A 26,155-nucleotide genomic window follows, 5' to 3' on the forward strand; every position below is an offset into this window, starting at 1 on the left:
AACTTCTTCTAGCTGATCTCTCTACAGGGTGATTTGTTTGTAGCTGAATTCTGTACACTTGATTTGTTTGCAGCTGAGCTCTTTACAGAATGGTTTCTTTGTAGCTGAACTCTCTACAAGGTAACTTCTTCTAACTAATCTTTCTACAGGGCAATTTGTTTGTGGCTGAATTTTCTACAGGGTGATTTATTTGCAGCTGAACTCTCTACAACGTAATTTCTTCTATAGCTGATCTCTCTACAGGGTGAATCGTTTGTAGATGAACTATCTACAAGGTAACTTCTTCTAGCTGATCTCTCTACAGAGTGATTTGTTCATAGCTGAATTCTGTACAGGTGATTTGTTTGCAGCTGTGCTCATTACAAAATGGTTTCTTTGTAGCTGAACTCTCTACAAGGTAACTTCTTCTAATTGATCTTTCTACAGGGTGATTTGTTTGAAGCTGAACTATCTACAAGGTAATTTCTTCTAGCTGATCTCTGATTTGTCTGTAGCTGAATTCTGTACAGGTGGTTTGTTTGCAGCTGAACTCTTTACAGAATGGTTTCTTTGTAGCTGAAGTCTCTACAAGGTAACTTCTTCTAGCTGATGTCTCTACAGGGTCACTAGTTTTTAGCTGAATTGTCTACATGGTGGTTTCTTTGTAATTGAACTCTCTACAAGGTAACTTCTTCTAGCTGATCTTTCTACAGGGTGATTTGTTTGTAGCTGAATTCTGTACAGGTGATTTGTTTGCAGCTGAGCTCTTTACAGAATGGTTTCTTTGTAGCTGAACTCTCTACAAGGTAACTTCTAACTGCTGTCTCTACAAGGTCACTAGTTTGTAGCTGAGCTCTCTACATGGTGGTTTCTTTGTAACTGAACTATCTATACAAGGTGACTTCTTCTAGCTGATCTATACAGGGTGATTTGTTTGAAGCTGAACTCTCTACAAGGAACTCCTTCTAGCTGATCTCTCTACAGGGAGATTTGTTTGTAGCTGAACTCTCTACATGATGGTTTCTTTGTAGCTGAACTCTCTGCAAGGTAACTTCTTCTATTGATCTCTCTACAGGGCGATCTGTTTGCAGCTGAACTCTCTACATGATGGTTTCTTTGTAGCTGAACTCTACAAGGTGATTTCTTCTAGCTGAACTATCTCTTTCCATAGTTGCATGAACTCCCCACAAGGTAACTTCTTCTAGCTGATCTCTCTACAGGGTGACTTGTTTGTAGCTGATCTCTATACAGGTTACTTGTTTCTAGTTGATCTCTTGAATTCCCTTCAGGGTAACTGCTCTATTAGGATGACTGCTCTATTAGAGTATCTCAATCTCGCACTTGCTGCACCAAGTTGGATTTTGTGTTATAACTCCGTGGTTTTAAGTCTGATTCTTCTACACCATTGAAGATCCTTTCTAAGATGATAACTCCATCTGTACAGCGATTTTCAAAGCATTATCCCAAGCGGTCTATCTGGTAGGCGTGGCAAGCAGTTGTTTTTTAATAGCTAATCTCGATTGTGTAATTGTTACACACTGTTGGTTTTTTCACTGTATCTTCCTGGTTTCAAGCTCGATTTCTTTCAAACCACAAAAGGTTTGAGGTTCAATAGCTAACCTATTCACCCACCGATTTTCAGCTTCTTCCCATACGCGGTTTACCCTGTAGGCGTGACAACATATTGTTGCTATTTCTCGTGAATAATTGCTCATAACTCTTTGCCTGTTTATCATATTCCAGCCAAAGTTGGTACCGAGATGTGCCTTTATACCCCCCTTCTGTGTGCAAAATTTCAAGGCAATTGGATATGGCGGTTGTGTTTTATAGCAGTTTTTGTAAGTGTGTGAAAAGAGGAAGAAAAATAAGAAGAAAAAAAACGAAGAAACTAAGCAATTTTTGAAGTCGCATGTCTCGGGAACGCGTGAAGCAATTGCGCTCAAATTTGGAATGTGGAGTGCTGAAGTTGGAGGGAGTGTCAACAGCAAAACCGTTTTGTTTCATCAAGGCAGCACAGAGCTACGGAGGTGCGAAAATTGCGTTTTCTTTCTTCCTGTCAATATACTCACGGGTGTTGAGCGCCGGCTTCTTGGGCCGCACGACACACTACCATGTGTCTTGATTCATAGCCACAATCAAAATGATTTGTTAGACAGGTAATGCCTACGTAGAAATTGAAATATCAGCAGATGCAGGGTAAAGAGTTACTCATAAGAAACATGATTGTACTGTATGTTAATCAAGACTGATAAGTTGGTGTTTTATCACAAAGTGAACAATTTCTGCAAACTTTGGCACTTAGCCACTGCAATAATCTGTTTGTGCCACTCTGCCAAAAGCCTGTGGAAGTTGAGAAAGGTGTACTAAATGATTTGAAATATGGTGCCACATTAAAAATCATTGTATTGGGTATTTTAGGAAAAAGCAAACTCTAGCTGGTTAGGAAGCCAAACAAATACATTAAGGGTAGGCATGCAATTATTATGCTGGCATAATTTCAAGCATAATAGGTGTGTGTGGGTATCAGGAATTATACTAGCATTTTGAAGCAATTATTGCAAGTTTAACCCATGTTAAACATTGTTAATACTATGACACGTGCTGGATAGACATATAATCTATAACCAATGCACATGCTCATTCTTGTGACCTATTTCGTGGCAAAAATTGAAGGACAAAAATTCTGGCTGTAAGATTCCCTACGAATGAAAAGAGGATGTGAAATTTGGTGGCAACTTTAAATCAAACTATGCAGGCTACTGATGAAAGGTGTGCGTAAAGGAAATGGACCATTGATTTCATGGACTGATGGAATATGGCCTGTGGATTGGCAGTCAAGCAAAGATGTTCTTCCCCATCTGTGCATCATGGTATTGTGTGGAGGTGTGACGTCACTGGTGAATTGTGCATCGCTTGAATACAGAAAGCAGAAAAGTCCAATTTTGTGTTTTATAACAACTTTTATATGTACTTTTGGGATAAAATAATGAAGCAAAGAAAAAGTAAAAAAAGGACTGGCATGTTTGTAAATGAATGCATTATCCTTGTAGCATGTTGGCAGCTATTATGTACAATAGCTATACTGTAAAGCTATTACCTCACTGTCAGCTGTGAGGAAACAAATCTAAAGGAGGCTAACAAATTAGAAGGCCTACGTCTTACTTTAACGCCACGGTACTGGAATGTAGCATACCATGGTTTATGCTTTGCTGGCTTGTATACATCATGCAGTAGGGGTGGAATATACGTAGTTTCTTGATTAAAGTAGTAGCAGTAGCAGTGGACGAAAGCTTCATAGAGCATGTAAGCTTGGTATGAGAGAATAAAGTACAAAATGATTGGATGCCCATACATGTAATTAGCGTTGACCAACTAGTTTAATTGGTATAGAATTGAAATTCCATGGACAACCCCTCCAAACAGGTGTGAAACTTGATGCACATATTTCTGATCAAGGTAGAGGTGAGGATAGTATTTTAGTAATGATCAGACAAATGTCAGATTGGGTTTGGCAATATTACAATATTATTGCCTGAATGTAATATTATGATGTGCAATACTGAGTACCGCAGCTATTTTGAAAATATCACAATACCATTTGTGCAATATTATTGCATTTTCTGCATAATCACTTAGTGAAAAATCATAATAACAAAGCTAAAGAAGCCTTAATTATTATTATTGGAACTTTACGGTGGCTACAGGACTGATACAGACACTAGAGAACTGGACCTAAAGGTCTGACAGCATCTCATGCTACAATTGTGACCGAATTTTGGAAAACCGTCAGTATACGCATAATAGTACTTTTGTAATAAAACACATTAATAACTACAGTATGGGTAAAAAACACAAGCTCCAGAATAAAAATTATGCAAGTTTTTATTGCCTCACTGGTGGGCGAATTAAGCCTCCAATCGATAAATCCTGGGCATCATCATGTTCGCCTGTTCATAAGGAGTACAAAACTCTTTGCTTTATCTCTATACATGAAAGAATTTCAAAATTACAGATGTTTGTTTATGTTACAGTGACGAAAGAATTTACCGACAATTATTTTTCAGTTAACTTTCCTTCCTTCTCGAGCACAGAAGCATGCCTGGGGAAAAAAACTATACCTTGGTGGATGCACAAATTCATGGCAAACACAATGAGCCAAGATCCAATTTCGTGCACCATTGTATCAGTAAATTATGATGGTTTATATAAGCGCCTGTAGATTCTTTTCTCGATAGCTGCTGTACATATCAATTTATTTGCTCGTCCAGCTGTCTAGTGTTGTATTTCCAACGCTGCTTAACTTATGAAGCTGAAACTTAGCCAGTCCACTCCTCTGTCCCTGTAGAAAGCAAAGAACAAATAAAATGCATTTTGAAAATTGTGCGGATATCGACGGTTTACTAAAATTAGGTCACAGTTACATGTCAGTATCTTATTTGGATATTGTAGGCCCATAATAATGCACTAAAATTAATCTTGATTAATAAAATATTATGTTTCTCTTACCAGACATGGCAATAATTGCAATTATCACACAGTCACCTTGTCGCAATAATAGCAAGTAGGAATTACCAGTACCGCCCAACCCTATGTAAGACCATTATTGATTGATCTTACATGGCTGCCTGCCAGTCACCCAACAACACTAGTGTACACTATGATGTACAGTGGCCCTGTCTGGCTAGTTTAATCTCCTAGTAACAGAACATTGTTACTATGTCAACAAGAGTAACAATCCAGGTGAGAACCACCAACCTTCCCTGACCTGACAAATGTCAGATCAAACATGAAATGGGTGGCAGTCTAGCTAATTGGCTGGTAAATTGAGCCAAATTTCTTTCCACAACTATTATAAGCTTAAGATGTGCATACAGTAGTAGTTAAAACTTTTTACTATTATTCAGCACTAATATGCACTTAAAAGAAAAGGCCAACAAACAAAATAGCTACACATTCATCAGTGTGGATCGACTGAGTCTCACTTATTGTAACAACATATTGAGCTAATAATTCATGTGTGTTTCAATATTATAGTGATTTAGGTGTTTACTAGTACAATTGCCAAAGCTTAGCTATCCACAGTGCAGCAGTGAATGTTTAATTGGTGTGCTGTGGGAGCAAATATTACACTTTTTTGCACTATTAGAAGACATGTCTTCAGTGTCCTTAGCACAAGGCTGTTCTTGAAATCGAGTCATAAGTTAAATATCACTTTAACCTATCATTGGGTCCATAGTACATTTTCTGCTCTATTTAGGGACACATCTTTGATGCACCTTAGTACAAGGTTAATTTTGAAACTGTGTCAAAAGTTATGCACCTGAAACTTACCAGTGAGTTCACAATGTAATTAGGCTACATCATCCTATGTCAAATCTTGTGATTTGATTGACCAGTTATTAGCTACAACTGTATACCATTTTTACTTTACAAATGAATAATATTACCCCATCCCATTTATTGACCTTGTGCTTTCTTTTCAAGAAATCATCATAATAGATCAGGTTTTATATGTCAGGCTAATAGCTATACATAGAAGTTTAAAGGAACATAATGCTTGGGTGGAACGACAGCTCGCTACAAGTGAATTATTTTTGGCATAAATGAAACATAGATCCCAAAAATAGCCTGTTTTGCACTGAAGCATTACGTTCCTTTACTACTAGGTAGACAGTTTACCTCTACTCGCCTGATTCAGTAGGCCCCCTGTAGCTAAAAATTCCTGTACACCTACCAAACCCACACCCAATGTTTTGACTGAATACTTGTTTCCTCCAGAATCTACAAGCACTGTGGTAAAGGAGGGTAAAAGTAAGGAATCAAGACATACGGTAGTGTGTCATGTGGCCAAGAAAGCCAGTGACCACACCGTGAGTATATTTACAGGAAGAAAGAAAACAGCCTTTTCATACATGCATAGCTCTATGGCCCTTTCTCCAAAGCACACCATTTTTGCATTATAGCTGTCCCCAAGTAGGGTATGCCACACAGCAAATTTGATTAAATTTGCAACAGCCACTTGCAAGATATGGATGTTCAAAATGTCATTTTAATTTCTTCGTTTTTTTCTTATGCTGTACAGGAATAGGGGCTCCAATTTCTTTTTGCACACTTTACAAAAATTGCTATAAAATGTAAACATGTAACTCGATTGCCACAATCTTTGCCACAAATGAAGAGCGTGTATTAGTGGATTCATGTACTAAGTATATTGTGAATCTGAGTAATATTCAAGAAGTTATGAGCATTTATTCAGGTAAAAAAAGATCAAACTTCTGTCATGGCTAAACCAATTATAGAAATTACTTGAAAATTAGTGTATAGATAGGCTGATCATCGTAGCAGTGCCTTTTGATAGTTTGAATAGCAATAGAGTTATAGCAACAAAGTTATAAAGCAAAAATTAAGCAAATGTAAAATCGCAGGATCAAGATACTCTAATAGAGCAGTCACCGCGGGGTAAAAAATGTGTGCAAAAAATGTCTAAAATAACGTACCAGAGTTCAAACCAGGGATCTTCATACCTAACACCGGTATCCTTAACCAATGAACTATTTGGCTGATTTCCTCACTTAATTTCTGCTTTATAAATGAAGTTTCTAGTTGAAAACTGTTTATAATCAAATGTTTGTAATTTCATAGATCTACCAATAGAAGTACTACATTTTTCTAGAACATTCTATGTATGTTCTGTTAGAAGTCCTCAAAAATGTGCACTCTATTAGAGTATTACAATAATATTATCAGATATTGAACTAAATCATGCAATGAAATACATTTATAAGTCTGTCTTCAATAATCATCATTGTATCTACATAGAAAAAAAGAAATGTGAGTAAAAACAAACCTCAAAGTCAGCCATAGGCTGGTTTTGGGGCCTTATAAAATACAAAAAGGAGTGAAATCCACACAAAAATAGCCATGCTGTGAAAAAATGGTGTGGCCTTAAAAAGCCTGGGTGAAAAAAGTTGTGAAATCAAAGGTGGCGGCCAAGAAATGGCTGCAATTATGTTAATGCTAATAAATTTTAATAATGGCTGTGTGCATTGTTAAAATTTATTAACATTAACATCATTGTAGCCATTTCTTGGCTGCCACTTTTGATTTCAGAACTTTTTTCATCCAGGCTTTTAAAGGCAGCACCATTTTTTCACGGCTTGGCTGTTTTTGTGTGGATAATATTAATTGCAAGTTTAACCCATGTTAATATTATCTAATCAAAAACAGCCAAGCTTTAAAAAAAGGTTGCGGCCTCCAAAAAAGCCAGGGTGAAAAAAAAGTGAAACCCAAGGTGGGCAGCAAAGAAATGGCTGTGATGGCAGGTTAGTGGCACAAAATTTAATAACAACAATTCAGGTGAATTTGCATTGCTTCCTCCCAAGTTGCAACAATATGGGAAATAAATTACAGGCCCATAGATGATCACTCATAACTTACGATTGAAACAAGCTATGAAGTTGGCTTAATCTGTGCACTGTGAACTGGCAAATCAATCAAGGTATAGTGCTTTCTGTATACTCCTCCATGTTGACAAAGAAGAAGGCCATTCCAACTAAGAAATGACAATAATGAACACTATTTTTATTGCATCGTAAATAAGTGTCAATTACTCACGTATCCTTTACTATGCGAACACAAAAAGATTTTCTTATTCTCCATAAACAGGTGAATCCATTGGTGTATAGGTTTCATTGATTTGAGCTTAATTTCAGTGCATACAAACACAATTATAGCATGCATAAATTTTTCGTGTAGCATGTGTATTTTTACCCATGGCAAAATAAGGTTTTGCAAAAATGGCCGGTTTTCACTAAGCAGGTTGGGAACACTTTTAGTGATTTCACTCAAATTTGGTATGTGAAGTACTGACGATGGTGGGCATGTCCACAGCAAAAAATCATCTTGTTTCATAAAGGAAGCACAGAGAGCTATGGGATGTGAAAATCACGTTTTCTTTCTTCCGGTCGATACACTAACGGTGTTGCATGCCAGCTTCTTGGTCACACGACACACTACTATGTGTCTTGATCGTACAGTGGTGTAATAATGGCTTAAACTTTCCTGTATTATTTTATCCCCTTTCTATGTGGTAGTAGAAACTAGAAAGCCACCAAAGTGACTAAGAGTTATTGGTGTGGACCCTTACTTGGTACAGTAAGATGTTTCTGCAATGACAAGAGTATATTATTGTCCTCTGTACTCTCCTACGTGAAGACATGAAAGTACCTAAGTTTGGTTGGTGTGGAGCGGTATAGTAGGGTGTTTCTGTGGTGACTAACATACTGTCTTTCATCCTCTCCTAAATAGCAGTAGGACGATTCTATGGAGATATAAAACTTGGCATCGAGCTCCCAATGGTGACAAGAGTTGCTCTGCGGTTGGTATATGGTCCATTCTTCGAAATGAGACAGTACAGTAAAAGTTCAAATTAAGCATCTTTACGTCCTCTAAGTTGGTCTTTTTTGGCATAAATGAAACATAGATTCCCAAAATAGCCTGTTTTGCACCTAAGCATTCCTTTCCTGATGGGTAGGCAGCTTAACCTTATTTGCCTGATTCAATAGGCCCTCTGCATCTGGAATCTCCTGTAAACAAACCAAATTCACACCCAATATTTTGACTGGGTACTTGCTTCCTCCAGAATCTACACTGTGACAGGTACTGAGATAGAGGAGGGTAAAAGTATGGAATAATATTAAGAAAGCTTTAACAGCAGGAAAATTTGTAAATGCACTATTCAGTTAAAAGATTGAGATACCTTAATAGAGCAGTCAGAAAATCTAATAGAACAGTCACTGAATATCACAACCAATCACATAGTAATAAATACAATACTCTAATATAGCAACCAGATAAAAGAAAAGAGAACTATTTGAAATTGAAACATCAATTAAATGGTATGATAATATGTGACTGTCTCTGGGAAAACCGGTCTTATCGCCCATTTAAAAGTATCGAGAAACATCGGTTTTAAATATTCTGTGTGTTGTAGCTGGCCAATGGTGGTAGCTACGCATACCAAATTTTCACACGTTTCACAACAATTTCTTACCTTCCTGATCATCTACTGAAGAAGTAGTGAACAGCTAAGTTTCCCGCCATTTTAGATAGTTTTTAAACCGAGGTTGTCTGTATCAGGCGAGCTCCAGAAGGGTGGGAGGCGGGGGCCCTGGAAAGCGGGCAAGATGGTGTTCAAAAATTGAAAAGAGACATGCTGGGATGAATTAGGCCAAGTTATAGGCCATTCAGGGCTCAGAACTGGCTAAAATGAAAGGAAATTTACAGCACAGGTCATTGTCCAACACCACAGAGCTGTACAGCCACACACAGCCATCTCCTGGTTGGCCAGGGCTCCATCAAGACCCCAGACCACTCGTACGGCTCGCCACTGTGCTCTAGAAAAGGGCTCGCCACTGTGCTCTAGAAAAGCAGCCAGCAAAAGCAGACCACTTTACTCTGGTGGACTGTGGCAGTGAAACTTGATAGTGCATTCATTAAGCTTTGTGTTTGTGTGAAAAAATCAAACTTCCTGTCTTGGGCGATAAGAACAGTTTTCGTAGATCCAGTCACATATAGACATTATTGGACAAAGATTGTGGCATAATTGTGAGAATAATGGACATTTCTCAAAGTATAATAGGTGGCTTCTTGTGCACCGATCAAAAGCACAATGCTCAATTTTTGGAGCATAATAGCCTCATGCCTAATTTAGGGATGTATTTAAAACTGTCTTTAGTTTACAGAGAATGAATTTATTTCAATATTACAAGAAATCCTTCAAAATAATAAATAAACTGTTTTAGTTGTTCCTCTGAAGGTGCCAATATTTCAGTCCAAACATATGTACAGGCACAATGTAATAGAAATATGTTACACATCTGTGGCTTCATATTGCATGTCTATCCCTCCTATTTTTTAATAAAGCAACACTAGATGGACACCTTCCTTGAACAGCTTTTGGCTATTTGAACATCCTTCACTTGCCTATAAAGGTAAACAATTTTAGTATGTTTACCATTAAGTATAGTTTAGGAGGGCTTTCATACATATTTTCTACTGGTTTTATTTCTTGGGTAGCTGGTTCACTAGATGACTCCAAACATATGAGTATAAACTTATGGGTAGAGGAGCTCACCTAATATCGGACGGGCTCCAATATCGGACGCCATTTCTCATAAACTACAATGAACATTCAAACATTCAAACATCTCCAAGTAGGCCAATGCTTCATCAACTTATGTACCAAGTTTCAGATCTCTCGGGTTCTTGGTCTCGGTACAGCAGTCTTTTGAAGACAAGTTCGAATAATACGTAAAATCAGAAAAAACACTCAATTCAAGGACAGCCATTGTTTGCAGATCACATCTGCATTAAATCAAAAATTGCATACCTTCAGATTGTAGGGCTACTCATTTACTTTCTAAATATGTATGGTGGTTTATTTCATTTAAAGTATTGTACTGATGAGTTATAGACCAAAGAAAAGAGGCTGTCACTGGAGCAATAATCGCCCTAACTCAAAATTGTAATCAATGCTTTGAAAATATTTTAAAGTGGATAATTGCATACAATTAATCATTTACAAGTTGTCAAACAACTTTTCTAATAAATTTACTGTCCCCCAGACTTAAAGTATTACAGGAATATCAAAACCCTCAAATAGAGCAGTCAAATACCCTAATATAACAGTCACCAATTTTTCGCAAAAATGTGGTGTAAAGCAATTCTATATAATGCTGATATGCTTAAAATGTGGTTCTATGTACTTTTTGTTTTAGAATTTTAGGTTTTCAGCTGAAATGATTGACTTTTTATGTTAGAGTGTTTGACAGCCATATTAAAAATTTTGCTATTTCTGCAGTCAAGTCTGCAATATTTTATGTCTTTATAGTGTTGGATTTGTAGGAACTAGTGTTTAACAACTTTCAGTACATAATCGAAAACAATCATCCACCTTGTATGCATTTTTAAACCATTTTTTCTGATTTTGAGCAAAAATAGCTAGGGCGATTATTGCTCCAGTGACAGCCTCTTTTCTTTGGTCTATAACTCATCAGTACAATACTTTAAATGAAATAAGCCATACATATTTAGAAAGTACATGAGTAGCCCTACAATCTGAAGGTATGCAATTTTTGATTTAATGCAAGTGTGATCTGCAAACAATGGCTGTCCTTGAATTGAGCGTTTTTCCGATTTTACGTATTATTCGGACCGGTCTTCAAAAGGTTGCTGTACCGAGACCAAGAACCTGAGAGATCTGAAACTTGGTACACAAGTTTATGAAGTATTGGCCTACCTGATGATGTGCAGAATATTTGAATATTCACTGTAGTTTAGGAGAAATAGCGTCCGATATTGGAGCCCATTCGATATTAGGTGAGCTCCTCTATATACAGTAACATAGAAGGAGAACAAAGCTATAAGTATAATACCACAACTGCACTCATAAGTATTACATCTTACAGCACTACTTCACTCACCATAGATCATAACATTGATAGTTGTCATATCAGTTCCAGCAAGATTTGACACAGTCACAATATAGTTTCCATTATCATCAGTATTGGTACTATGTACAGTCAGTGATGAATTACCAGTGGTATTATCACTGGATAATATAGTGGTAATGGTATAGTCACTATTAGTAGTTAATGGTTGATTGTTATAGGACCACTGGACAGTTACTGGAAGGTTGGATGATCCAATGGTGACTGAGATGGTAACATCTTCAGGTGATGTAACTGTTCTTGCAGTATCTCCAATAAGAGTGATCACTGGTGGAGCTGTATGATGATAAATGGTGTGGTATGTAACCAGTATTAAATTATTAATTTAGGGATCCAAGCGATAAAAAGTAGTGAAACAAGAGATGAATGATGGTATTACAGCATAACTCTGTGGCAAAATCCCTACTTCGGCTTGTTATAACAGTAATTTGTTCAATACCAAAGTAGGAATTTTCCCACCAAGCTATGCTGTAATACCATCATTTATCTCTTACTTCACTACTTTTTATTGCTGGATCCCGCTTCATTAATACACTAGTATGTTTGTTTTTTTTGTTATACAATATAGCTATAAACGACTGTGTCTATTAGGGGGACTACTGTATTAGAGTATCTCAAGTCAGCCAGGGGGTGTGAAACTATTTCATATTTTAATTTGTGATTGAGTGAATAGATTGTTATGAGGCATGTTCTCCATGCTCGATCATTATTACTCAACCAAGATCATGTTAATAGGCATGGTATTAACTTATTGTAAAGTTACAGGTAGCTACCAAGCATAAGTGCTTAATTTATTTGGCCTCCAGCCTTGTGACAGTGGTCAGGCAGGCAGGCAGGCAGGCAGGCAGGCAGGCAGGCAGGCAGGCAGGCAGGCAGGCAGGCAGGCAGGCAGGCAGGCAGGCAGGCAGGCAGGCAGGCAGGCAGGCAGGCAGGCAGGCAGGCAGGCAGGCAGGCAGGCAGGCAGGCAGGCAGGCAGGCAGGCAGGCAGGCAGGAAGGCAGGCAGGCAGGCAGGCAGGCAGGCAGGCAGGAAGGCAGGCAAGCTTTTAAATTTTTTTTATTAATGCTTTACAACAAAGGTCTGTTGTACACCTGGTCCTACACCCTGCTCAAAGACTTTAGTGACATAAGGTGTAATTGAAAAGTTGCAGAAAGGAGAAAAAATTCATGACTGGACCTAGGTAGCCTCAAACCTGCAGCCATCCGATTTACACTCGAACGCTTACAGGAGTCCACCAGGAGTCCAGGATGTTTTCTCCTTGTTATATTCATGTAATTATATTCATATGAATCCTGGCTTGCTAGCAAGCAGACACAAGTTTTGTTTTAAAGATCTGGTTGCCTGTATTTGTTTTCTTGTTTTTAATGCTGTATTAGATGTTAGATGGCTAATATTCTGTAAAGGTGATTTTTGTCACATATAAAATGATTCTAGGGTGATCTTTACAGGCAGCATTTTAGGAAGCGTGAGTCATTTGGTGGGGATTCCTAATAAACAATACTACTGTACTGCTTGATACACTGCATTGTAAGTGCTTTTAGGTATATAATTGTGGCAGCAAATAATAGTAAAATATACTAGCAAGAGTACATAATCTTTATATATAACTATTATGTACTCTTGATACTAGTCAATCAACAGTATTATACTGCATGCACATAACTAATGATGTTTGCATGTAACAAACAGTCTTGGTTACTTATTTAAAAAAATCAATGTCCTGTTAAGTTTGTTACAGTAGAAGAATACACTTTTATAGAGTTGACACTATGCTGTGTCACGTGGTGAGAACAAAAAAGTATATAAAATGTATATTTGTTCATGCATAATTTCTATTATATGTACGGAATAGCTCAAATGCAATCTTGTCTCACGAGAGAGCAAGTGATTAACTTAAAGGGTATGGCACATATTTTGTTTTGCGAGTATTCATCCTGCTTTGTTTGAGATGAGCACTTGCAAGTGAAACGAGAGTCACGCCCTTTAATTGGCAAGTTTTATTAATTGCTCACACTCTCATGAGACGATGTTGCGTTTGAGTGATACATATGTACCGGACATGCGTACGTACATATCAAAGTATGTACTGTAGCAAGAGGAGTTGCTTTAATTGCATTCATAGGATACAACACTCACTTGCTTGCACAACAGAGATAGTTTCAGTATCACTTCCTAAACTATTAGATACTCGACACACATAACTCCCATAACCATTACTATCAGATATTGTAAAGGTATACACTTGATCAGTAGATAACACAACAGATGGATTATCTTGTCTGGTCCAGTTATAAGTTAGTGGAGCTATACCAGTAGCACTACATGATAGTGTAGCATTAAATCCAATTGGTAGTGGATCAATACTGGCTATCGTAGTATTTGGTAGTACTGTAGAATAGTTGAAGTAAACTAACATAACTGTGTTATTGATACTCACCTGTTGAATCATATATTGTAAGGTTCCTAGTCTGCATAGTCCCATCAACATCTGGTATAGTACAAGTGTACACTCCAGTATTACCTGATAATGTACTGGCTGCACTAGAACTGATGACTAGTTCACTAGTACCAACATCACCACTAACAGGGTTAGCTTGTATTGCTCCACTTGTAGGGATTGGACTACCATCAGGAAATGACCACTGACCATTACTAGTAGTACTACCAGAACGACACACTATTCTTATCTCCATATCTTGATATAGTATATCAGAACTACTATTGTAAGTGATAGTGAAGTCTGGACTGTGTAGGGTAACACCTAATAATGGACAATACACATGTATTATACATGTTAGAGTGAATGATACAGGAGGTAAACTTATGACCATGAGATTATACAGTATAGTCCACTTACAACGTCACACGTGGCCATGCAGTAATGTGGGATTCTCTCAAAATTTTCTTCATGCATGGCCAGTAGCATTTTCCACATATGGCCTTGACTATTATTCCCTATGTGTAGCAGAGGAATTCTCCATGAATGGCCATGCAATTCCACATACACATGGCCCACACAAAAATGTTACATGAGTATGAAGTTGTATATTTGATTCGAGAAAAATGATTTTGATAAACTTTGCTTACAATAAATGTACTGCAGTGTATATTTCTTAAACATTAAACTAAAAATTGCACAAAACATACATTTTCCCCAATGCTAACTACTGTACATAATAAACTATGTACATACAATTATTATGTACGTATATACAATATGTGACTGTCTCAACAAAAATTTTAACTTGTTCGCACAACTTCCAATTGTTTTTTAAAATTTTCTCAGCATTATCTACAGTGTCCATGGAATGGATCAGCCTTTTGCAGTGAGTAGTTTTTGAATTATAGTGCTAGAAAGTAGGAATTTATTTGCATGGCGACTATGCTGAAATGAAACTACAGGCACTTACTTTCACAGCCATAACTTCCATTTGTAAGTGGCTTAAAATGTTCAAATGATTAGTAAATCAACCAAGGTATGGTTGTAGCCCTGTAGTCACTTGAACATACGGATATGAAAGGGTTCTAATTGAAAAAATGACAATAATCTTGTTTACATTTACTGCATTGTAAACAAACATACATGACACGCATATATATACCTTTGGAGCTACGAAAACAAACTCGCCATGAGCAGGCAAATAAAATGGTCTATAGTTTTGAGTCTTTCTTCTCCAAGTAATGGATCGATAAAAACCTGTGCATTATTTCTTTATAGTGTACATAATTTTATAAATCTCTAAGTGTTTGTTTTTCTCAAAATGCATGCTTGTGTGAACAAGTTGGGTTCTGCTGAGGTGGTCACATACAGTATGTTTTCTTCATATACATAAAACTATCCTTCATAGTATTTGTAATTACCTTCCACTCTACTAATATTAGCAGTAGACATCATTGTACTACCATCAGTTACTGTACAAGTGTAATTACCAGTATCACGAGCTCTCACATTAGCTACTGATAATATACTCTGATCAGTACCAGTCAAGTCACTATCACAATCAGAACAACTACTACTCCAATGATAACTCTCTGAACCAGTTGGACTACCAGACTTTGTACAAGTTAAAGTGACTGATTGAGCTACAGAGAAACTGGTCCCTCCTCCTGGACTACGAGTGATATATACTGGACCTGTAGTATATGTACATGAAATGGCTAATGATGATGTTCTCAACAGATACTGCACAAATAACAAAATAAAGTGATTGAATCTGCAAGAAACCCATATTATGTTAAGTTGATTTCCATTTTACTATGCTAAGAGCTTTAGAAGCTAAAGTCGTACTGAAAACAGAAAGTTTGATTAGCACAGTGATTGTGTGGAGCAACTTGATTAAATCAAGACATACGATAGTGTGTCGTGCGGCCAAGAAGCCGGCGCGCCACACCGTGAGTACCGTATAGCGGGTTATTTTCGAAACAGAAATTTTCGTACAAAAAGCAAAATCTGAATTTCGAAAGATTTTAATTTCGAAGAGTGCATATTTCGAAGTCCGGATGGATTTCAAATAAACGGAAATTCGTGTCACAAATAATGAAGATGAGTGAATGTTTGCCGAAAACTGACTTACTGATGGAATAATCCCCATTCCTGTGCACTGGAGAGAAGACTGAGTGAGTCTTGGGTGGAGTAAACTGACTGGCACGATCACGCTCGATTATAGCTAGCTCATAGTATCCTGTTCACCATGGATTCTAGAGCAGACGGCATCAATTCCCATTCTGGATCACCTGTTTTCTGTATTGGTACAGTAATGATACAGTTTACCCATTATCATCAGCAATACTGAGCTAAAACTCAAGGAATACACGAACGAATCGCGAAAGTTGGACGGTTGCTTTCACTTGTGGGAATTTATTTTCGAAAAACAACTGGACGTGGGAATTTATTTTCGAAGAGAAGGGCCTCTTCGAAATATCCGAAAATAAAAAGCTTTCGAAAATTACCAGCTATACGGTATATTAACAGGAAGAAAGAAAACGCAATTTGCACACCTATGTAGCTCTGTGATCCCTCATCCGATTGGAACTAAATTTGCTAGAGACGTGCCGCCCAGTTAGGGGAGTCTACATGCCAAATTTGAAGAAAATTGCTCCAGCCATTTCCGAGATACGAGCGAACAAAATTTCGTTTTAATTTCTTAGTTTTTTTTCATCTTAATTTCGCACACTTCGCAAAATTCGCCATAAAACACGAATGTGTGCTCGGATTGGGCTGAAATTTGGCACACTTAAAGGGCTCATTAAGGCGGATCTCCGTACCAACCTTGGTAGGAATCCGATGAACATTCACGGAGTTATTACCGATTATTTGCGTAAAATAAGGTCGAAGGTCTGTCACGCCTACAGGGTAAATCCCTTGGAGCAATCAGTTGAAAATTGATATGTAGATGGAGCAACCATCGTAGGAGTGCCTTTTTGTGGTTTGAAAAGAATCGGGATAAAGACCATAGAGATATGACACAAAACCCAACCTGTGTCAAAATTACGCGATCGATTTTTATGAATAAAAAAACTATTAGTTTTCGTGTCTACCAGGCAAACCGCTTAGAGCAACGAGCTGAAAATCAGTGTGTAGCTGGAATAATCATCATAGAAAGTTCTTGCAGTAGTACAGAAGAATCGGATTACAAATGACTGAGTTATGATCCGAAAGGAAACTACGTGCAGCAAATGCGAGATCGAGATACTCTAATAGAACAGTCACCCTAATAAAGCATTCAGCTGCATGTATAATTTACACAGTTATATTACATTGCAAGTTATTCTGTAGGGAATTCAGCTACAAACAAGTCACCCTGTAGTCAGATCAGCTAGAAGAAGGTACCTAATAGAGAGTTCAGCTACAAAGAAGCCATCATGTAGAGAGTTCAGCTCAAATAAATCACCCTGTAGAGAATTCAGCTACAAACAAATTGCCCTGTAGAGAGATCAGCTAGAAGAAGTTACCTTGTAGAGAGTTCAGTTACAAAGAAACAATCATGCAAAGAGTTTAGCTGCAAACAAATCACCCAGAAGAAAGTTCCGCTATGAACAGACCACACTATAGAGAGTTCAGTTAGAAACAAGTCATCCAGTAGAGAAATCAGCTAGAAGAAGTTACCTTGTAGACAGTTCAGTTACAAAGAAACAATCATGCAAAGAGTTTAGCTGCAAACAAATCACCCAGTAGAAAGTTCTGCTATGAACAGATAACACTGTAGAGAGTTCAGTTAGAAACAAGTCATCCTGTAGATAGATCAGCTAGAAGAAGTCACTTTGTAGAGAGTTCAGCTACAAAGAAACCACCATGTAAGAGAGTTCAGATGCAAACAAATCACCAGTAGAGAGTTCAGCTAGGAACAAGTCACCCTGTACAGAGATCAGCTAGAAACAAGTCACCCTGTAGAGAGTTCAGCTAGAAGAAGTTACGTTGTAGAGAGTTCAGCTACAAAGAAACTACCATGTAGAGAGTTCAGCTGCAAACAAATTTCCCTGTAGAGAATTCAGCTACAAACAAATCACCCTGTAGAAAGATCAGCTAGAAGAAGTTACCTTGTAGAGAGTTCAGTTACAAAGAAACAATCATGCAAAGAGTTTAGCTGTAAACAAATCACCCAGTAGAAAGTTCCGCTATGAACAGATCACACTGTAGAGAGTTCAGTTAGAAACAAGTCATCCTGTAGAGAAATCAGCTAGAAGAAGTTACCTTGTAGAGAGTTCAGTTACAAAGAAACAATCATGCAAAGAGTTTAGCTGCAAACAAATCACCCAGTAGAAAGTTCTGCTATGAACAGATAACACTGTAGAGAGTTCAGTTAGAAACAAGTCATCCTGTAGATAGATCAGCTAGAAGAAGTCACTTTGTAGAGAGTTCAGCTACAAAGAAACCACCATGTAAGAGAGTTCAGATGCAAACAAATCACCAGTAGAGAGTTCAGCTAGGAACAAGTCACCCTGTACAGAGATCAGCTAGAAACAAGTCACCCTGTAGAGAGTTCAGCTAGAAGAAGTTACGTTGTAGAGAGTTCAGCTACAAAGAAACTACCATGTAGAGAGTTCAGCTGCAAACAAATTTCCCTGTAGAGAATTCAGCTACAAACAAATCACCCTGTAGAAAGATCAGCTAGAAGAAGTTACCTTGTAGAGAGTTCAGCTACAAACAAATCACCCTGTAGAGAGTTCAGCTAGAAGCAAGTCACCCTGTAGAGAGATCAGCTAGAAGAAGTTACATTGTAGAGAGTTCAGCTACAAAGAAACTACCATGTAGAGAGTTCAGCTATAAACAAGTCACCCTGTAGAGAGTTCAGCTAGAAGAAGTTACATTGTAGAGAGTTCAGCTACAAAGAAACTACCATGTAGAGAGTTCAGCTGCAAACAAATTGCCCTGTAGAGAATTCAGCTACAAACAAATCACCCTGTAGAAAGATCAGCTTGAAGAAGTTACCTTGTAGAGAGTTCAGCTACAAACAAATCACCCTGTAGAGGGTTCAGCTACAAACAAGTCACCCTGTAGAGAGTTCAGCTATAGAAGAAGTTACGTTGTAGAGAGTTCAGCTACAAAGAAACTACCATGTAGAGAGTTCAGCAGCAAACAAATTGCCCTGTAGAGAATTCAGCTACAGACAAATCACCTTGTAGAAAGATCAGCTAGAAGAAATTACCTTGTAGAGAGTTCAGTTACAAACAAATCACCCTGTAGAGAGTTCAGCTAGAAACAAGTCACCCTGTAGAGAGATCAGCTAGAAACAAGTCACCCTGTAGAGAGTTCAGCTAGCAGCTAGAAGAAGTTACCTTGTAGAGAGTTCAGCTACAAACAAGTCAGCCTGTAGAGAGTTCAGCTAGAAGAAGTTACATTGTAGAGAGTTCAGCTACAAAGAAACTACCATGTAGAGAGTTCAGCTGCAAACAAATTTCCCTGTAGAGACAAACAAATCACCCTGTAGAAATATCAGCTAGAAGACGTTACCTTGTAGTGAGTTCAGCTACAAACAAATCACCCTGTAGAGAGTTCAGCTAGAAACAAGTCACCCTGTAGAGAGATAAGCTAGAAACAAGTCACCCGTAGAGAGTTCAGCTAGAAGAAGTTACATTGTAGAGAGTTCAGCTACAAAGAAACTACTATGTAGAGAGTTCAGCAGCAAACAAATCGCCCTGTAGAGAATTCAGCTACAAACAAATCACCCTTTAGAAAGATCAGCTAGAAGGAGTTACCTTGTACAGAATTCAGCTACAAACAAATCACCCTGTAGAGAGTTCAGCTAGAAACAAGTTACCCTGTAGAGAGTTCAGCTAGAAGAAGTTACATTGTAGAGAGTTCAGCTACAAAGAAACTACAATGTAGAGAGTTCAGCTGCAAATAAATTGCCCTGTAGAGACAAACAAATCACCCTGTAGAAAGATCAGCTAGAAGAAGTTACCTTGTAGAGAGTTCAGCTACAAACAAATCACCCTGTAGAGAGTTCAGCTAGAAACAAGTCACCCTGTAGATAGTTCAGCTAGAAGAAGTTACATTGTAGAGAGTTCAGCTACAAAGAAACTACAATGTAGAGAGTTCAGCTGCAAACAAATTGCCCTGTAGAGACAAACAAATCACCCTGTAGAAAGATCAGCTAGAAGAAGTTACCTTGCAGAGAATTCAGTTACAAACAAATCATCCTGTAGAGAGTTCAGCTAGAAACAAGTTACACTATACAGAGATCAGCTAGAAACAAGTCACCCTGTAGAGAGTTCAGCTAGAAGAAGTCACATTGTAGAGAGTTCAGCTACAAAGAAACTTTCATGTAGAGAGTTCAACTGCAAACAAATTGCCCTGTAGAGAATTCAGCTACAAACAAATCACCCTGTAGAAAGATCAGCTTGAAGAAGTTACCTTGTAGAGAGTTCAGCTAGAAACAAATCACCCTGTAGAGAGTTCAGCTAGAAACAAGCCACCCGTAGAGAGTTCAGCTAGAAGAAGTTACATTGTAGAGAGTTCAGCTACAAAGAAACTACCATGTAGAGAGTTCAGCTGCAAACAAATTTCCCTGTAGAGACAAATAAATCACCCTGTAGAAAGATCAGCTAGAAGACGTTACCTTGTAGAGAGTTCGGCTACAAAAAAATCACCCTGTAGAGAGTTCAGCTAGAAACAAGTCACCCTGTAGAGAGATAAGCTAGAAACAAGTCACCCGTAGAGAGTTCAGCTAGAAGAAGTTACATTGTAGAGAGTTCAGCTACAAAGAAACTACAATGTAGAGAGTTCAGCAGCAAACAAATCGCCCTGTAGAGAATTCAGCTACAAACAAATCACCCTGTAGAAAGATCAGCTAGAAGAAGTTACCTTGTAGAGAGTTCAGCTACAAACAAATCACCCTGTAGAGAGTTCAGCTAGAAACAAGTTACCCTGTAGAGAGTTCAGCTAGAAGAAGTTACATTGTAGAGAGTTCAGCTACAAAGAAACTACAATGTAGAGAGTTCAGCTGCAAATAAATTGCCCTGTAGAGACAAACAAATCACCCTGTAGAAAGATCAGCTAGAAGAAGTTACCTTGTAGAGAGTTCAGCTAGAAGAAGTTACATTGTAGAGAGTTCAGCTACAAAGAAACTACAATGTAAAGAGTTCAGCTGCAAACAAATTGCCCTGTAGAGACAAACAAATCACCCTGTAGAAAGATCAGCTAGAAGAAGTTACCTTGCAGAGAATTCAGTTACAAACAAATCACCCTGTAGAGAGTTCAGCTAGAAACAAGTTACACTGTAGAGAGATCAGCTAGAAACAAGTCACCCTGTAGAGAGTTCAGCTAGAAGAAGTCACATTGTAGAGAGTTCAGCTACAAAGAAACTACCATGTAGAGAGTTCAGCTGCAAACAAATTGCCCTGTAGAGAATTCAGTTACAAACAAATCACCCTGTAGAAAGATCAGCTAGAAGAAGTTACCTTGTAGAGAGTTCAGCTAGAAACAAATCACCCTGTAGAGAGTTCAGCTAGAAACAAGCCACCCGTAGAGAGTTCAGCTAGAAGAAGTTACATTGTAGAGAGTTCAGCAGTTTAGCTGCAAACAAATCGCCCTGTAGAGAATTCAGCTACAAACAAATCATCCTGTAGAAATATCAGCTAGAAGAAATTACCTTGTAGAGAGTTCAGCTACAAACAAATCACCCTGTAGAGAGTTCAGCTACAAACAAGTCATCCGGTAGAGAGATAAGCTAGAAGGATCACGTTGCAGAGAGGTCAGCTACAAAGAAATCACCCTACTTCATCTTTTCTTCTTCTTGTGGTAAAGAAAAAATGACAGGTTAAAAAGCCTTAAAGCCGGCCTATCTTTGGGGTATACAAATACAAAAAGAAGTGAAATCTAATCCAAAACAGCCAAGCTGTAAAAAAAGACTGCGGCCCTGAGAAAGGCTATGGTGAAAAAAGATGAAATCCAAGGTGGCGGCCAAGAAATGGCTGTGATGGTAGGTTAATGGTAAAAATTTTAATAACGACAATTCAAGTGAATTTTGTGCCAATTGACCAAGCGGCACTAAATTCACCTGAATTGTCGTTATTAAAATTTTTACCATTAACCTACCATCACAGCCATTTCTTGGCCGCCACCTTGGATTTCACATCTTTTTTCACCATAGCCTTTCTCAGGGCCGCACTCTTTTTTTACAGCTTGGCTGTTTTGGATTAGATAATAGATACAGCATGCTTTACAAAGGGATTGGAAATGGAAGTAACTCATGTGACATCTCTATACAAATTCCCAATATGATTAAACAAGCTCCAAAATCCATCGGTGTTTTGCTTGCACTAGATAGTCACCATAGATACTGTGTGTAGTTATGGATGCAGAGTTATTTATAATGGCTTTATTTGTCGACTGTTTATAATGGCACATAATCTGGCAAATTGGTTATATTAGCCTTGTACATGATATTAGGAATTTGTGTGCCACCACAAGAGGTTGCTGTTGTTTACAAACTAACCATTAGTAGGTCATGAGGTAAGTGAATTATGTTATGCTCAAATACTCTCATGTTTGTGGGGTTTCACAAATAATCTGTGTTTGGAAACAACTTATGTTTTGATATCCATGTCAAGTGTGTAGTGTAAATGGCAACTTTGATTTATTGTATCAATTGTCAGACTATATAAATTTGCTACTTACCATTTTAAACTAGAGTAATTTTAGTGGACTCATGACCAAAGCTAGATATCAATTTACCATATCATTAACTACTACCAGGGTGTAAAGTATGTGTTGGATTGCTCTGAAACCAATGCTGTGTGGCGTGGGGATTAAATTATTGTAATTCCAACAAGGCACAGATTTTGAAGAAATCATTCAAGCCATATGATTAGTAGTGTTGCACTGATAATCGAATTGGTTATTGGAAAATCCATAATTTTGGCTGTGTTTTTTGTATATCGGTATTAGATCAGCACCATAATGAAAAAAGCAGATCCTTCTTGGCCAGCATAGACAGCATGGACCCTTCTTTGTGGAACTTGGCTGAGCTCATACCATACACTGCCATCATGGTTTTAGTCCTTGTCATCCATCTACTGCCTTGTCAGAATCAAAATCCTAACTTTCTCATTCCTTTCAGCAGAAGTTACAGTATTCCGTAATCATCCTGTGTGCTTTAGCTATAACTAGTCTCTGGATCCAGGTTGTCATTGATATTTGAGGCAATTAATATAACCAGGCAATTGATATTTGATTTATCTCTTCCTGCATCACATGGTGTGAATGATGGCATTCCTCGTTCTTTATGTAGCTTGAAGTATGTAACAGTTGGTGATGCTAAAAGCCAATCATTGACATTAGTGACAATGCTCTTCTTGGAAAAATTTATATTAAACGTATGCTTCTCATTTGCTCCCTATCCACCTACTGATCGACATACAGTATCATTGAAATGATGGAGGAGGTCATGACATTTATTATCTCTTAATTGGCCTTGCCAGCTCACCAATCTGTCAACGTAACCGGAAACCTTTGCACATGCTCCATGGTGTTCCACTAGCAAGAGAGAAGACTGAGAGTCCCTCCACACATCTCAGTTTTCTGGAAATTATGTTAAAAACTATTTGTATGGATATCTGTCTCCCTAATGAGAAACTCCAATGTATTCATGCAAAGTTGCATCTTGGCTAAACAGTAAATCTGCTACCAAACAAGTGTAAGTCTATTGCGGCAAGCCACCAAAATTGTGTGGAATGGTAAAATATTTGTAGCTTGAATGTACCAATTAACTGTAACTAAACTAAAGAAACTGAAATACTTTACAAGGCTAATCAGGCATACTTTTGTTGCTAACTGTGCATTTAGCACAAGCCTAATCATTCTAATCACATCAATTTTTGCATCTACACATATGCTTCTGGATCCTGGGGTTGTGGTGCTCACTGGGAGAGGCACTGCTTTTAATGGAAATGTCCATTGAAATGGAATTCCATTGGAATTATGGCAAAAGAGCTAGTTACAATGGTTATCAGCTGCGTAGTATGGCACCACACTTTGCTTGTAAAACAGTTTTATTTCAATCAGTATGGTCACTGATGTTGCAAAGCGGTAGATACTCTAGAGACAAAACAGTTATATATCTCCTTTGGACCTTATACCGTATAAGCAGAAATTTTGGTGTGGAATTAAATTTGGCAAATGGTTACAAAATCGCCAAATTAAAATTTCGCCATTTGTGTTTGTGTTTCTGTAATAATAATAATTATAATAGGTAAGCAATAGAATTGCACGTGTATTGAGACCTGCTGAAAATCGAAGCTGTGTCCACTTTTGCTATTGTCATTTTCTTCTTGGCTGGTGGTTTGTGTGGCAAGTCTAGATTATTTTCAATGACTCCATCTGTTCGGCCTCTATGGAAGGGCCAGTCTTTACTAGCCGTTTAATTTTGTACATGTCACGACTCTTAAATATAAGTAATTGCAATCCAACTTATTAAATGGAGGATGAAAATTTATTCGATCCATATGTAGTAGCCATCACCATAGATAATATAGTACAAGTAAGTACTTGCACTATACCATCTATGCCACCACTGAGAAAGGAAGCAATGTGATTGGGCATAATATTCCATGCAAGATCTCTGCTGTGTGCTCCCTCTTCCTGGAAAGATGAGCGGCCCTCGAAATTATTGACTCCTATCTTCAGTTTTCTTTCGCCTGATTTTATACCACCGGTAGCCACGTACACACTTTTTCACTATGTGTAACTCCAGCTGGAATTCCATGTTGTTGAAAGGTGTGCTGACATGCACATTAATTTTTTCACATAATACATTTTGCAAAATATTTTTTTTGCCAAATGCAATTTATTGAGTAATCGCCAAATATTCAGCTTGCCAAAATTCTGCTTATACGGTAGTCTTTTGCAGCCTGATTGGACATCAATATTGTCACAGAACATAAGGTACCACTCAAAGTCTTACGAAAGTGCAAGTGATTAAAAACCCATTAAATAAAGGGTGTGGCATCCATTTTACTTGCAAGTATTCAACCCATTTCATTTGATATGAATACTTGAAAGTGAAATGAGTGCCACATCCTTTAAATAGAGATTCTTTTAATCACTTGCAAGATGACGTTCCATTCGAGTAGTACATACTGCATTCCTGGTGTAGTTAATATTCCAGCAGATACGTTATCCAGAAATAATTTGTGATTGAATTTGACAAAACAAGGCTTCCACACGCATCCACTTTTATGACTTCGAAGCATCATTCCCCAATGTACAGTAGTAGTATGCCAGTAATTTCACATAACATTAATACAGTGCTGTGGGGTGGTGTGAACATTTTGGTCTATAGTTGACTGTACAATCTAGTTACAGTTGGAAAGTGGGATGTGTGTGGCAGCAATGTTTTGTCAAATTAATGAATTTTTCATCCCTAAACCACAGGTAAATCTTCTTTTCTAACTCCAATACTATCACTACTGCTCATCATGTCTCCACGAAGGCCAGACAGGACATCCCCACCTTCAGAAGATGGTTTACAGCTACTATCAACATGATAACTCCCCAGCCACCCATGTTACCTATGTACTCCTGTGGTCCATACTGTTACCTGACATTCTGTAGTAGGAGCCCCTCCCCGCCACTTAATCTACCCTTCTATTGTTTGTAATCCGCCCAACTTTAGGCCTATCATATACCACAATTAAAGTACCCCTCTCTGCCATTTGCAATTTGCATTCTGCTGTTGGAAATCCTTTGCTTTAAACAAATTGCAGCAAGTTCTTGAAGGAATTCAGAAGATGCAGACTACTTCTAAGTCCCCACGCATTGAGTTGCCAATTACTTTAAATGGTATGTTTGCTATTCTCAATGTACTGCAATGTAAGCCTACATGTCAGGACAACCTTATAATCTGGGTAGCATCATGCAGAGCTTTTTTAGCTTCTTGTACAGCAGTGAATTTCTGTATCATTGCAAGATGCCTTTAAACTGTCAACCCACCTTTCAATGAGAGATTTGGTAGTAGATAACAGATCAACGCTAACCTTGGTCCAGATCACCATTAAAAACAGAAAAACCAACCCCTTCTTTCAAGGCGCTCACCTTTTCTTAGATGTTTCTGTAGTCCTTCTGCCCTACCTGTCCATACAAGGCAACACTTCTGGTCTGTTGTTTATAGTTAAAGATAAATAGTGATCGCTTTTTATTGGTTTCCTTAACAATTTGATAGATGAACT

General features: G+C 37.9%; 1 protein-coding gene across 1 annotated transcript in view; it reads right to left on the reverse strand.

Annotated features, from left to right (window-relative positions):
• Positions 1–26,155, reverse strand: part of LOC136255282 (hemicentin-1-like) — a 182,945-nt gene that overhangs the window by 46,628 nt on the left and 110,162 nt on the right. Inside the window, exons 4-7 of the mRNA XM_066048008.1 lie at positions 15,350–15,622; positions 13,926–14,249; positions 13,625–13,876; positions 11,463–11,765 (exon numbers count right to left, since the gene is read on the reverse strand). Coding sequence (XP_065904080.1) covers positions 11,463–11,765; positions 13,625–13,876; positions 13,926–14,249; positions 15,350–15,622 — 1,152 coding nt within the window. The remainder of the gene's footprint in view (positions 1–11,462; positions 11,766–13,624; positions 13,877–13,925; positions 14,250–15,349; positions 15,623–26,155) is intronic.

This window comes from Dysidea avara, chromosome 5, assembly GCF_963678975.1.
Source record: "Dysidea avara chromosome 5, odDysAvar1.4, whole genome shotgun sequence".
Lineage (NCBI taxonomy): Eukaryota > Metazoa > Porifera > Demospongiae > Dictyoceratida > Dysideidae > Dysidea > Dysidea avara.